This window comes from Desmodus rotundus, chromosome 3 (assembly GCF_022682495.2).
Source record: "Desmodus rotundus isolate HL8 chromosome 3, HLdesRot8A.1, whole genome shotgun sequence".
NCBI lineage: Eukaryota > Metazoa > Chordata > Mammalia > Chiroptera > Phyllostomidae > Desmodus > Desmodus rotundus.
Window position 1 is genome coordinate 138,724,653 of NC_071389.1, and position 16,005 is coordinate 138,740,657.

The 16,005-nt window shown below is 40.5% G+C and overlaps 1 protein-coding gene across 2 annotated transcripts in view; it reads left to right on the plus strand.

Annotated features, from left to right (window-relative positions):
* CPM (carboxypeptidase M) overlaps positions 1–12,132 on the plus strand; it is a 73,895-nt gene extending 61,763 nt beyond the window's left edge. For both annotated transcript variants that reach the window (XM_024576188.4, XM_045184638.3), the window contains exons 8-9: positions 6,876–7,024; positions 8,922–12,132. In XM_024576188.4, coding sequence (XP_024431956.2) covers positions 6,876–7,024; positions 8,922–9,164 — 392 coding nt within the window. In that variant the 3' untranslated portion in view covers positions 9,165–12,132. The remainder of the gene's footprint in view (positions 1–6,875; positions 7,025–8,921) is intronic.
* Positions 12,133–16,005: the final 3,873 nt, after the last annotated feature.

Genomic DNA, 16,005 nt, shown 5'->3' on the forward strand with positions numbered 1-16,005 from the left:
AAATAAATAAATAAAAAGGATTAAGAAAAGAATATGAACTGATCAAGGCTATTTTTTTAAAGAAAAGTATTAATATTTGTTCAGCCTCCTGCCTGGAAGGTGGTGATGCAGGAGCCAGCAGAGGAAGGACTCTGAGACTGAGTGCTGTTACTGGCCAGCGGCATCCTGGTTGTCAGGCAACTCCTTTTAGCACCTAGGTAGCAGCTAGGAATGAGCAGCCAGAGGGTAAACAAAGGCAGGGCCCTCCCCATTGCAACCTAACAAAGAACTTAACACAGGAGCCTAAAAGCAAAGGAGACATGCTCACTCATTGACCTAGCAGTCCTGAGCCTGGTTCATAAAGGCTGCCAGGCATTCCACACAGCAGAAGTAAACTGTGACAGTGCAGGGGGGAGCCCTTGAAAGTCTGTGTGTATCATCTCCATCAGCTCGGAGAAGGAAAACCTTGAGACAGTATATTGACTCCAAAGTCTGGAAGGGGGAAGGGGAGGGGTCTACAGTGCCCAAAGAAAAGCCCATAAAACACTTTGGTTAACTGCCTGCCTCCCATCACATATGCAAAATGAACAAATAGAGTCTGGAGCAAGATAAGGATTCCGGCTAACAGACCCCCACCCATACCTACGTTTGGGTAGTCACGTCTCCCCAAGAAGAAGTTGGCACCACCCTTACCCGTCCACCACTATGTAAACTTCTTCACCCCCATTCCACTAACTATTTAAATCCTCAGAACAAAGGACTCCTCTTGGCTCTCTTGCCACATGGGGGGCCCCTGGCCAACCAGCCTCTGGCATGGAGGCCCCTGGCCGGCTGCCCTCTGGCAGGGGGTGCCTCTGGCCACCTGGCCTCTTGCTACCTCTGCTCTTGCCACCCGAGCGTTTGCTCTCCCATTAGAACTTAGCACTGATAAACTTTACTTGCATGCTAGCAGGCTTGCTGACCTGAAATTCTTTACTGTGTCAGCAAGAAGAACCAGGTTTCTCCCTTAACAGTGCTACATATTATGCCCAAATTATAGGTGATGATATTAAAGCTTAGGGATGTTTAGTGACTGGAGAACTGGGATTCAAAGTGATACCTGACTGCATTTTTTCTATCACACCAAGCTGTGTTGTATTTATCTAATGTATCAAAGGACATTCTAAGAAGGGCACAATAGAAATACCTTTTCAAAGAATAATGCCACTAACCCAACAAATAAATGCATAGTAGGGTTATTAAATTATGACTGATGTTTGTAATTGTGTCTACCTAAAGATGTAAAAGATACATGAGGTCTGTCCAGAAAGTATCCAGCCAAGTTCTATGAAAAAGAGACATTTATTGAAGAAAGAATATACAAGATACAAGAAACACTGTACATAGGACAATGATGCCTTGGTCCCCTTCAAAGTAGGTACCTTGGGACCTCACACAGTGCTCCCAATCGCCATCAGCTTCCCTGTCGTATTTTCCTGAATCTCATCAACAGTCTGAAATCTCTTCCCTTTCAATGGTGATTTTAGTTTTGGGAAAAGCCAGAAGTCTCAGGGCACCAAATCTGGGCTATAGGGGGGTTGAGTCATCTGCGGCCTTCTGAATCATCCAAATAGTTTTTACGGAGGAATGTTCAAGCCTAATGCAAAATTTGATACAGATTCATTGCTCTGCTCACTCAGTCATTTTGAATGTGATGATCACACAGTACACATACTCACTCTATGGTGTCTACCGCCCCCACTGACCAGTACAGTGAAGTTGTCATTATTCACGCATGCGTATTCCAGTCCACTCTCCTTGGCTGTCAGGTTACATCAATGTGGTGCGAATCATTTTCGTTATATTAACAATGGCTGGACTTCTTCCGGACAGACCTCATAAAACTAGAAATTAATTACAAGAAAACTGGAAAATTCACAAATATGTGGAGATGAATCATGTTAATGAACAACTATTGTCTCAAAGAAGAAACCAAGAAAAATTAAAAAACATACCTTGAAACAAATGAAAATAGCAATACACCATACCAAAATTTATGGGGTACAGCAAAAGCAGTTCAAAGCATTAAAATGCCTGCATTAAGAAACTTAAAGATCTCAAACAACCTAACTTTGCACCTCAAAGAAGTAGAAAAAGAAGAACAAACTAAGCCCAAAGTTCAAAGGAAGAAAAAAGAAAGCATCAGAAGAAATAAATGAAATGGAAACTAAAACTGAAAAAAAAGATCAATTAAACAAAGAGTTGGTTGTTTGAAAAGATAAACAAAATTGATAAACTCTTAGCTAAACTCACCAAGAAAAAAGGTAGACTAAATAACATATAAAATGTAAGAGAAGACATTACAAATAATACCACAGAAATACAAAGAACCATAAGAGACTACCACGAACAATTGCACACCAAAATATTGGACAACCTGGAAGAAATGGTTAAATTCCTAGAAACATACACCTACCAAGAGTGAATCATGAAGAAGTAGAAAAGTCTGAACAGACTTACTAGTAAGGAGAATAAATTAGTATCAAAAAAATTCTAACAAACAAAAGCCCAGGACCTGATAACTTCACTGGTGAATTCTATCAAACATTTCTAAAATACCAATTCTTCATTAACTCTTCCAAAAAAAGAAGAGGAGGAAATCCTCTCAAACTCAATTTACAAGGCCTTCAGTACACTGATGCCAAAACAGGAACCAGACACGTGAAAAAAAATTACAAGCCAATATCCCTGATGAACAGAGGTGCATCAAAATCCTCAACAAAATATTAGCAGATGGAATTCAACAGAACAAAAAAGAATCATACCCCGTGATCAAGTGGGATTTATTCGAGGGATGCAAGGGTAGTTCAACGTCCACGAATCAGTCAATGGGATACACCACTTTAACAAAATAAAAGATAACAACCATGATCATCTGAATAGATGCAGAAAAAGTATTTCACAAAATTCAGTGTATCCATTATGATAAAAACTCTCAACAAAGTGTTGTATACCTCAACATAATTGAGGCCAGCTCTGACAGTCCCTCAGCTAACACACCCAATGGTGAGAAGCTGAAAGCTTTTCCCCTAAAATCAGGAACAAGACAATATCCACTCTTGCCACTTTTATTCAGCCTCGTACTGGAAGTCTATGCCATAGCAATTATGCAAAAATAAATAAGTAAATAAAAGTCATCCATTCAGAAAGGAAGACATAAATTATCAGTATTTTTGACTGTATTTTATTGATTATGATATTACAGTTGTCCCAAATTATCCCCCTTCGTCCTCCTCTACCCAGCACGCCCCACTCCCTAAGGCATTCCCCCCACCATTGTTCATGTCCATGGGTCATGCACATAAGCTCTTTGGCTGCTCCATTTCCTATCCTGTACTTTACATCCCATGGCTATTCTGTAACTACCTGTTTGTACTTCTTAATCCCCTCACCTCCTCACCCACTCCCCCAACTCCTCTCCCATCTGGCAACTATCAAAACATTCTCAGTATCCATGATTCTGTCTCTGTTATTCTTTTTTGCTTAGTTTGTTTTTAGTTTCAATTATTGATAGATATGTATTTATTGCCATTTTATTGTTCATAGCTTTAACCTCCTTCTTTTTCTTATATAAGTCCCTTAACATTTCATATAATAATGGTTTGGAGATTATGAACTCCTTTAGTTTTTTCTTGTCTGGGAAGCTCTTTATCTGCCCTTCAATTCATTTTAATTATGATGTGTCTTGGAGTGGGCCTCTTTGCATCCATCATAATTGGAACTCTGTGCTTCTTGGATTTGGATGTCTATTTCCTTCACCAAATTAGGGATGTTTTCTTTCATTGTTTTTTCAAATAGATTTCCAATTTCTCACTCTTTCTCTTGTCCTTCTGGCACCTGTATGACACAAATGTTGGAAAGCTTGAAGTTGTCCCAGAGGTTGCTTACACTATTCTCATTTTTTTTTATTCTTTTTTCTTCTTGTTGTTCTGATTGGTTATTCGATGGTTCCTTATGTTCCAAATCACTGATTTGATTCTCAGCTTCATCCACTCTACTATTGTTTCCCTGTAAGTTGTTCTTTATTTCAATTAGCGTATCCTTCATTTCTGACTGGATCTTTTCTATGCTGTTGAGGTCCTCACTAAGTTTCTGGAGCATCCTTATAACCAGTGTTTTGAATCAGTTCAGCCCCACCTGTGTTTTGCCCAGGGCCACCCTGCCTAAGCTATAATGCAGTCTGAGATGGCTGCTACTTGTGCTGGGCTTGGAGATTCCCAGATGAAGCCAAGGTGTGAATCGAGGCTGGCTGCTAAAAGTGCTGGGCCTGGGGCCACTTAGCAAGAGGTAGGGGTTTAGGAGTTCGCTGAGGCCAGTTGTTGCTTGTTTGGCAGTTTTTAGGAAGTTGTGAAGCCTGAGCCAAGACCAGCCATTCATATGAAGAAGCCACTGTTAACAGCTGTTAGTTGGGTGGGACAAAGCCTCAGGGTATCTCCAGGACAGGGCAAACAGTGTTAGCCAGGTTGATGGAGTCTCAGATATGGTACCAGCCTGCCAGTTCTGTGGCTCTGTTAGGGGGAGGGTTCAGAAAAGGGACAATGGCTCTTCCTGCCTTTCTCTCTGGGAGAGAGTTGTCCCTAGCTCTCTCTCTAATGCCAACCACTTCGGTTTCTCCCTATATGCCACTGGTGCCTTTCAAGCTCAAAGGGATTGAGTCTGAGTAAGTTTGTGAGTGGGTTCTTTAAGAGGAACTGCTTGGGACTTCAGAAGTTTCTTCCACCAACTCAAACCCCTTTGGTTTTTGCAACCAGAAGTTATGGGACTTATATTCCCGGACTGGAACCCTGGGCTGGGGGCCTGGTGTGGGGCTGGGACTCCTTGCTCCCAAGATATCACTCCCGGATTTTTATCCACCACACATAGATGTGGGACCAGCCTGTTTCATATCTCTGCACCCTCCTTCCAGTCTGGATGGATTTGGTTTCTTTAATTCTGTAGTTGTCAGACTTCCATTCAACTCAATTCTGACAGTTTTTAGTGATGGTTTTCTTCTAGGTTACTTGTGATTTTGATGTGGTTGTGCTAGGAGGCAAGCTGTGTTTACATACGCCTCCACCTTGACCGGAAGTAAGGTATAACTATTTGCATGTGACGTATCATACATAGAAAATCCTAAAGACCCCACCAAAAACTGTGAGAACTAGTAAACAAATTCAGTAAAGTTTCAGAATATAAAATCAACATACAAAAGTCTGATGCGTTTCTAAACAATTACAAATTATCAATAAAACTGTTCCCATTCACCACTGCATCCAAAAGTATAAAACACCTAGGAATAAATTTAACCAAGGAGGTGAAAGACCTGTAGTCTGTAAACTTAAGACACTGATGAAAGAAATTGAAAATGAAAATAAATGGAAAGATATTCCATGGTCATGGATTGGAAAAATATTGCTAAAATGCCCATACTACCCAAAGCTATCTACAAATTCATATATTCCCTTATCAAAATCTCAATGGTATTTTTCACTGAAATAGAACAAAGAATCCTAAAATTTCTATGGAACCACAAGAGACCTCAAAATAGCCAAAGCAATCTGAGAAAGTAGAACAAACTGGAGGCATCATACTTCCTGATTTTTAACTGTACTACAAAGCTGTAGTAATCAAAACAGTATGGTATTGGTTTAAAAAAAGACACACAGGTCAGAATAGTGACCAGAAACCAAACGTATACATACATGGTCAATTTATTTAGAACAGGAGCCAAGAATATACAATAGGAAAGGGCAGTGTTTTCAATAAATGGTGCTGGTAGAACTGGGCAGCCACATGTAAAAGAATGAAACTGGACCACTGTTTAACACTGTACATAAAAATTAACTCAATATTGATTTAAGACATGATTATTAGACCTGAAACCATAAAACTCCTAGAAGAAAACATAGGCAGTAAGCACCTTGACATCAGTTTTGTGATAACTTCTTTAACCTGACACCAAAACAAAGGGAAAGGAAGCAAACTTAAACAAATGGGGCTACATCAAAGCTTCCGCACAGCCAAGGAAACCATGAACGAAATTAAAAGACAACCTACTGAATGGGAGAAAGTATTGGAAAACCATATATCTGATGAGGGGTTAAAATTCAAAATATACTGACTTGAATATCTGCACCCCATGTTCACTGCACCGTTACTTACAACAGCCAAGACAGGGAAGCCCCCTAAGTGCCCGTCAGTGGATGAATAAAGAAAATGTGGTATATATATTTCTTTACAATGGAATATTATCCAGACATAAGAAAGAATAAAATCTTGTGATTCACAACATGGATGGACCTTGAGGGCATTAGGCTAAGTGGAATTACTCAGAGAAAGATAAATAGCACATGATTTCATCTACGTGGAATCTAAAATAAAACAAACAAAGAAAAAAAACCTTGAACTTAAACTCAGAGGTACTGAAAACAGATTGGGCCTTGCCAGACGCACAGGTGGGAGGAATGTCCGAAAGTGGTCCAAAGGTACAAACTTCCAGTTCCAAAATAAATAAGTCCTGGAGACATGTAGTGTACAGTAAGATGAATATAGTTAAGAATATTGTAATTTGAAATTTGCTAAGAGAATAAATCTTAGAAGTTCTCATCAGAAGAAAAACATTGTAACTATGTTAACTAGACATATTGTGGTGATTATTTTACAATATATATGTATATCAAAATCATGTTGCATACCTAAAACTAATATGTTATATGTCAACTCTATCTCAACTTTTTCAAAAAGTTCTCCTCAAACATTTTATTAACTCAGAACAGCTAATAAATATTGGGCATATTTTACTTAAATAATTACAAGACATTTTTTTTCATATGCCATAAAACATGGTGCTAACATTTACTTCTCTCTTTGTCTTACAGGCCTGAAGGGCCAAGTGTTCGACCACAAGGGAAACCCACTACCCGATGTAATTGTAGAAGTCCAAGACAGGAAGCATATCTGTCCCTACAAAACCAACAAGTTTGGGGAGTATTACCTCCTTCTCTTGCCTGGGTCCTATACATTAAATGTAAGTACGCAGTTCTAGTTATTGTTCTTAAAATATTACAAAACTCACAATACCTCCTCACCCAGAAGGAATCTAAAACAAGTCTGGAAAGACCAGAAGCCGTACAATACACGGGGACAAAAGGAAGACACGACAGCAGACTTGCCCTTGGCAAGGACTGAGAGAGGGAGCACAATGGGGACAAACCCCCAAAATCATGTTTTTTCCCAAACGGCAATTAATTTTTTTAATTAAGGCCAGACCCTATATTTTTGTAATACCATTTATGATTTTTAAAAAATGGAACAAACCTTATTCATAGTAAGAATAATTAAACAATGTAGCTAGAGTACTTACGAGCTTTATAAAATACCATTTTAATACCCATTTCACAAAACATAATTTCTGCTATTAAAAATAGATTTGGACAAGATTTCTTTAGGATTCATTAGAAGGAAAGTTTGACCCACAAATTTTACTATATTAAGTGAGTGATAAACATATTTTACAGTCCTTTCATAAGCAAATGATGGTGAATTTTCCAATCAATGCAAATGAAGTTCTGGGTTTTAATTCTAATTTAAGGTATGTGTTTATGAGTCATTTCTTCCTGGTAGGAAGCGTGGACTGGTTTGAGCCCAAGTAGCTTTGTGCAAATGAACTGAATGAGTAGGTACCCGATTTAGTGGCCAGATTGTGCATCTTACTCTCTGGTGATACGACTTTTCTCTAGGAAATTCAAGATTCTTGTCCTGTGTTTCGCGGGTCTGATGCCAACACAGCGGTTGTTCTGGGCAGAGCCACTCCTAGGAGAAGGTGGTCTATTCTGCAGGAACAACCGGCTTTGTCTGTCATTATTGCACCTTTAGGATATAGTAGAGGCCATGGGTTTCAGTTTTTACAACTCTGTGGAATTCAGAGCCGCCCCCACTCCAGAGGTCATTCCTATAGCACGCAGCAGTGGAGTTCAACTGCTAGCCCCCTTCTTACGGCTCTCTCCTCCCACCGAGCAGAGAGAATCCGCAGGATGGCCTCACCTCACTGGGACTCTATGCTATTTACTGTGACATGTCCATTCTATGAAAATAAGGGTTTTCCTTGCAGTGGATCTAAATTACTTTCATGTAATCCCATAAAGAAGCCACACCCATATGGAATAGTTATAAATAGTTCATTTCCCATTAGTTACTCTAACATCGTACATGTCGACTTTAGCTACTAGTTCTAGGACAAGATTAGAAGGCAGGATTTGGGGAGCTAAAAGGAACGGCTGCAACACATACCAGTTAATGGTCATGTACATGTTATTCCCCATTCTTTTCTTTCTTCACCACATAGGATTAGTGGAGGATTTGTCCTATTTTTCCTGATCATTTCCCCCAACAACAACAACAATAAAAACAAATCTAGCCGAGGATTCAGACTCATATGAACAAAACCAGGTAAAATTAAAACATTCTAAGGAAGCAATAAACTTGTACACTTAGTTGCAAGGAAAATGGAATAATATTAAGAAAAGAATTCCACTTCTAAATAACTTGGATACCCAAGCAGGACACCCAGGACTGGCACACAGGGGAGCAGCAACTCTTTACCTTCACTCTCCATGCAGACAGTGGGGCAGACCCATCTATTGCTTCCTTCTGCTGACCTCCATCTCCAGATATAAAGTAAAGGACCTGCCTGTATTTCACTTTGTAATTCTTGGCAACCGCATTACCAACTATGGTCCACATCAGCAGACACTGGTAACTCTTCCAGTGAGCAGAACTGAGCTGTTGACTAGCCTGCGAGGCCTGGCAGATTGTTACGTGTGCTTCCCAAAGGCTGCATTTTAGTGGCGGGTATTAGTGTTTTCAGCGCAGGCACTACAAAACATTTGAAATCATTTGGATGATTGTTTCTTGTTTCTTCTCAGGTTACAGTCCCTGGACACGCTCCACACCTCACAAAGGTGACTATTCCCAAAAAATCCCAGGACTTCAGTGCTCTTAAAGTGGATATTTCATTTCCAGTCAAAGGGCAGTTGGATTCTATCCCAGTATCCAGTCCTCCATGCCCTACGATTCCCCTGTACAGTAATTTGCCAAGCCACTCAGCTGCAACAAAGCCCGGTCTGTTCTTATTTTTAGTGACTCTTTTTCACATATTGTTCAAATAAAGCAAAACGTGAAACTCAACCCCATCACCACCTGGAATCAGGGATGACTCATGCCAGGTTACTGCACAGTCTAACTCTCTCTGTGGGCAACGGAACAAACTCCACCGTCCTTCCCTAAGAAGATGAATGGTTGTTTCCAAATCCTGCAACAAGCAACTCATGATAACGAAACGAATGATTTAGTCTCGATGATGAATGGAAGACACCCACCTATCAAGTACTGACCACTTCCACTTAAAGTAGTCTTAGAAATTTATAAGAAGTTAAACTTGAGAAACAAAAAAAAGAGGTTCCCACCAGAAAAAAAAGGGAGCTAATTCTGTATACAGAGAGCCAGATGAATATAAGCAAAACATGAACATTTATTGACCACCCATTATATACCAGACCTTGCTGTGAGTGCTATATATGAAGAGAGAGTGCCATACATAACCAGTCCTCAGGGCAGGGAGAAATGACGACAGGACTGGAGATACTTAGTTTTGCAAATGTTCTAAGGAAATATAAGAGAAAATAGGCAACCATGTCTCAGTGGCCCAAGAAAATATGGGCCTAGTGGGATGACAAGGGGGTGCCTGCAGAGTCCCACAACAATGGGTCAAATAAGTAAGCATCCCTGCCTTTCTGTATCTGGGTGCCACAGTCCTCTGCTGTGCTGAATACCCCCAAATGTGTGATTGTAGCCTCTTGCCTGAGCTTCAGACTCGCATCCAACTGCTCACTGGATATATGTCCACCGGGATGTGACCCAGAGGTACCTCGAGCTCATGTTGGATACTGAACATACCTTTTGCTGGAGCTGCTCTTCCCCCTATATTCTCCATCTCGGTTACTGGTACCGCCAAACCAGAGACCTGGGAGTCGTCCTTGGTACTTCCTCCTCCTCTTTCACCCTCTGTAGTCAGTCAGTCACTGCAGACGGATGTTAACTATAATGGTGATCAAGTCTACCCTCCCTCCATGGCTACTAGCGCTGCCCTGTTTCGGCAGTCCTCCCTCATATGCCCCACTGTGACAGGTTGCCTGGTCTCTTGCTCCCAGCTTTCTCTTCTTCAGATCCATCCTCCCCTCAGCCCTGGATACAGGGCTAGGGGTCTCTTCAAAACAAAAGTCAACAACCTATTGCTTGGAGTTCCTCCACACCTAAGGTCCTGTTTGTGTCCCCTGTGTCTGGAATGGCTTTCTGACCCCCATTTTCTTCCTCCCCCCTCTTTTAAAACTCAGTTCAGGCATCAGCTCCTCCAGGACGCCTTTGCTGACCATCACCCCATTCCGTTCTGCTTCACCCCTTCCCAGTCAATCTGGGGGCCCCTCCTGTTTGCTCCCCTGACAGAAACAGGTTACTTCTATTACTGGATTTACAACTCTGCATTACTCTCTCGTACTCCGGTGTGCTATTTCTCCAGTAGAGTGGGAGCTCTTTGGAACCAGGGCCTATTGAGTTTGTTTGAAAGGTGCATTTTGATATCCTCAGAGAACATGTGAGGAACTAAATGAATGAACAAAGGGTTCCAGCAACCTGCTACCCCCAGTGTCTCCCAGCAGCTGTATCGGGCTTTGAGTCATTCTGTGAAACTGGAGCCCACTCTTTGGCCATTTCCAGTTCACTAGTAACACTGACAGAAGAGTGTTTTCATATATGTGTCAAGAAATAAATTCAAATACGGTGCTTTTACTGGACTTTGCATTTATCCTAAGGTTCATAGTAAAGGTATTATTATGTTACCTGGTAACGCTACAGCTACCTTTTTTCTAATCAGAAAACAAAATTTTTACCACTAGTACTCAGTATGAAGCAATTATTCGCTATCATGAGAGTTAACCTAACTGAAAACATTATATTAAGGGGAATTAAGTAAGAATTAAGGGGAAATATCAAACAGAAAAAATGATAGCATAGCAACCATGGTACTAAGGTCTCTAAGAGCTGTGGATCGTTCATGGAAAATGAGTTGCCTTCGCTCTTATTTTAAATTGAAAGTTCTGTAGGATCTGGAAACAAAACTGTACTGAGCTGGGTGCGTGGTGGATGCTTGAGACTGTAAGTGGGTGGGAGACACGTGGGCACTTAGGGCTGTCTCGTGCCAGGCACACTCCACCTGCACAGAATCATGCATGTTCGCCATAAGCAGAATCTGTAATCTTCTAATCACTTCTTTTAAGTCTGGTAATAACCTAAATATCTTGATCATTTTTATTTAAATAAGCCATAATTTATTATACCTGAAAGTATATATTAAAGTATTACAGAAAATGTATCAATATATTATCTATGAAAATACATAAAATTTGGCTTGATTTACCATCAAGCTCTAAACAATTTTTCAATTAGGCATTCTGAGTTCTAACTTTTCCTTTTCCAAGCAATTTTTCTCCTTTTTTAATCTTGTTTTTAATTTCTAAAATTGAAATTACCAGGGTGACATTGGTTAATAAAATTAAAAGATAGCAATTTTTGAAGAAACATGAACCAAAATCTGAATTGGTTCATGAGCTTTAATGTTAAGAAATGTTTTTAAAATAAGAAATTTTATCAGAATCAAACAAAATTATTTAGAGATGCGCAAAACAATTAAAATAATCTCCAAACCAAATTTATATCAGACCTGAATTTCATTCAGAGCAGGTTTGGGTACATACTGTCAGCAGTGGCTCTGTACCCCCCAGTTTGTAGCAAAGGTTAGTAAGTACAGTGGAATCACAGCTACACCCTCCACCAATCCAGTGAAGCGTCCCAGAGGAGAAACGACTACGGAATTCTGACCATAGTCAGACCAGGTCCGCACATCTCCCTGCATAACCTTTCCGACTGGTCTCCACCCTGGAATGTTCCTCAGGTTCTAAGTGCAGACATATCTCCTTTTATGGAGGTTTTCAAGACAAGTAGGAGAAAAGATAGCACATGGCAGTAAAATAGTAATTAGGCAGAAGCCCTGGGCTCAGACCCATCCCACGTTCAGTGTCCTTACCGGTGAAACGAAGGCCTCTGCTGGCCTGGTTCTGTGCCTGTTGGAAGCCGTGGTCTGAGAGCCACACTGGTGCTGTTTTTGTTGTTTGCCCAGGTGGAGAAAGGAAAATTAACACTCAGGTGAAAATACTTCAAAGGCAGTATAACTTACCCAGGGCCAAATCTTTTGCCTCGGGTACAACAGAATTGGTCTGAAAACTAAGATGAAACATTGATTCGCTAGAATGATCATTTAATTATATTTAAGGAACCTGCCATGAAACAGCAGTTTTCCTGGTGTAGGTTCACTCACATTCTGCAAACACGAACGCATCTGAACGGCGGGAGCGCTTTAAAGGAATGTTGCCGCCGCAGGTAAGTGTCAGTGCTGACTTCGGTGCTTCATTTACCATCGAGCTGTTGGGTGGGCTCAGCGTTGTGTTCTAGCAGCACACTTGCACGGCCCACCTTCAGAAAGTAAAGACATTTGACACTTCATTGGAAAGATCTTTTCCTAAGGAATCCAGAAAAATGAGCATTGCAGATTATCTCGTGGCACCAGGATAAGTCTCCTACTGAGAAGTTTGTTTCTTACTGTACACAGTGAAAACAATGTCTACTTCACGACCGATCTCTTGTATCTTCCTCATGACTTTAGATGGAGGGAGAGGGAGAAAATGGTCAAAGAGCAATAAAAATAAGTTAGTAACACCTGAAACAGAGGTTTGGAGAGAGTCTAGCTTCGTCGTGGAATTTGTATCACTCATAAGCAGGTATTGTTTGGTATTGCTTCCAAACTGTTTTATCATACTTTAGCATACGAACTGCTCCACAGCCCTTTGTACATGTTTTGCAATGATTTTCAAAATTTTCTCAGTGACTTTCTAATTAAGAACTTTAAGTGCACAAATTAAGACTATCAAGTTTTATTGGGTATTGGCCATGACTACCTCTGAACTTAATAAATCTAGAATGTTTCTTATTCTCAATAAACTAATATTCATGTAAACAATGAATGCTGTTTCTTTCCGTTACATTACCTTGAAAACAAATACTTATGCAGGTCTAACAAAGTCCACATACTAGAGACTGATTACCACTGCATGAAGCCTGGGAAAGAGCGAATTGAATGACCTTTCATGAGGTAATACTGCAGTCACTCTTCAGAAACCAGACAGTTCTTTCATAAATTCATCCTAGTATGTTTTATTCCAAATTAACTTGTACTATGGGGTAGATAATGAAAAGTGTGCCTTCTGGTAAAAAAAAAAAAAGTTTGGAAAATTCACAATGAACATGAATGTAGTTAATGGGTCTGAGAAATCATGCAAGAAAGAAATGGGATTTCCCAAACATACTTAGGCACGGAACCACTTTCTAAAATAATGTAGCCTGGCCCTGAGGCGTGGCTCAGCTGATTGGGCGTTGTCCCGCGAAGCAAAAGGTTGTCGGTCGGATTCCCTGTCAGGGCACATGCCTGGGTACCCATTCAATGTTTCTCCTGCACATCGATGTTTCCCCCTTCTTCCCTTCCCCTCTCTTTAAAAATACATAAATACAATCTTTAAAAATAATAATTTAGCTAGTACCATCCCTTTGAACTTACCTTCCTAGATTTCCAAACACATTTTGGGAAATGTCGATACAGGCAGAAGTCTTTAGTCACAGTTGCTAAACAAATAAATGTCCTAAATAATAAAGTGCTTTTGAAAGAGAGCACACTTATAATTCGCCTCCTACAGGAACTGGAAAACAGCCCTTACGCTTCATCGATGCAACCCCGTATCAAATTTCCAGTCACAGAATGGGCTCCAGTTCATGGCTGCCCTCTGAAACACGCTAAAAATGTTAAGTTTAAATGAGACAAGGCCAAGTAGGAAACAGCTAATTTACAGGTACCAATTTCTAAAAGTGACCACTATCTCAATTTAGAAAGGAAGTGGAGAACAGGTTTTATATTTCCAAGACAATTCACTTGCAGGAGTTTCCTGGTGTATTTTGGCTATACTTCTATATTTAAATCTGCAACTCAAAGCATCCAGTACTCCCTACCCTCCCAACAAAAGGTACAATTTTTAAATCATCTATATTTTAAAATACTTAACATAGGGGAAAATATAAAAGAAAATGAAGTATAAAATGATTAGTCCTTTTTTAAAAATTTGTATTTACTAGTTTTATAATAAAAAGCAACTGATTTAAAGAGTGGAGCTCCCAGTTTTAAAAGCACCAGTTTACACAATCAACTATGCCTTCTTACATATTCACTAAAGATTTCCAGACTTTACACTAGTGACTACTCAGGTCAAAGTCAATTTTCTAACTGATCAAAGATTTTTCAGCACTAAAGCTGTGGTTCTATGCATAGTGAGTATCTCACGAAGCTCTGAAGGACAAATAGTGAAGGATTTCAGGACTGAAACGTGATGCTTGCTGTAACTGGGAGTAGAACTCCCATCGCGTCTTTGCTCTCGACCAGCAAGCGCTCTCGTCCACAGCTGGGTTTACCTGTTAGGGAACGCCTTCAGAGAACCCAGTGTGGTGCCTCCACCTTGTGGCTTAACAGTGTATAACTCAAAAGATTTGGTCTTCACTGCCTCTTAAAAAAATGATTGTGATGCAAGGTGAAAAAGTATTTAATACACAGGGATGTTTTGTTTTTTAAGAAAAGCTTTCCCAATTGTTACAACTCTGATACCATATCAGCCTTTCAAGATCAGTTTCCTTATTTTCAGGGTTTTTAAAACTTTTTCTGGTATAAACTAGAAAAAACTGCATAGTTGCTTTCCTTGACAATCAGTATCCTTGACTGAATGCCTACTGGGCACCTAGGGGACGGTGGCACGTCAGATGCTACAATCACCTGCTGTGCAAGAGTACAAAGCAACGTGTCAGGGAATGTGATTCAGAGCTCAATGGAGAGAAAATGACAGGGTCAATTCAGGGTTGCCTCAGCTGGACAGTATCTGGTTCTTCGGGCTCTGGTGCTGTAGGCTGGGGAGCCCAGCTTGGGGCTTAGACCCCACACTTCCCAGGGGACCCCCCCAGCTGCTCAAATATCCTCTGGATCTTCAGCTGCCACCCATGGGAACCCAGTCCACCCTCTTGAGTCTCTGCACTCCCGACCAGTCACACTGTGGTGAAGTGGTTTCTTCTATCTGTCCTTGCTTATAAGGCTTCTCTCCAAATAGTGTTCAGTTGGCTACTCAGCATGATTTCTCTACAATTTGGTTGTAATTCTGGATTGGTCCTGGGAGGGCAGTGTAGCTTCCACCTCCTCCTCTGCCATATTGGGTCCAACCTCTGCTGGTTTTTATTAGGTCCTGATTACAGTCCATTTGACAGGTTAACATATTCATCACTGTGAGAACCTTCTCATGTGCTGATGCTTTTGCATATCTTATGAAAGTATCATTTGTAAATGTCAAAAATTCCCTATCATATATAATTGAAAACTGGCTGTATCCTAAATAATGTGGCCACAATGTAAACAATTTTGATATTTTTAAACTGAAGAAAATTTTTGTAAATACTAAATCAAAACCCAATTTAGAATCCAAACCACCAGAAAGTGCAGCAAGCCAAACTCTTCACAATACACCATGTAACTTGCAGATATCACCACAAGCCTACAGACCTACCACTAACCAGTCTTTAGAACCCTTATTAAAAATAAAAATCTACACTAAATGAGGCCAACAGCTAACCCTGGTTCGGTTTGGGGGCCCACAAGCTCCTGATTTCAAGCCAGTCAAGACTCAAGCAAGTCCCAATGCTCTGATTCATTTAATAAATTACTGAAGGAGTAACATCGATTTTGTTGTTTCACTTATGTATGCATTCATTGGCTGACCCTTCTAGGTGCCCTGACCTGGGATCGAGCCCGCCAACCCG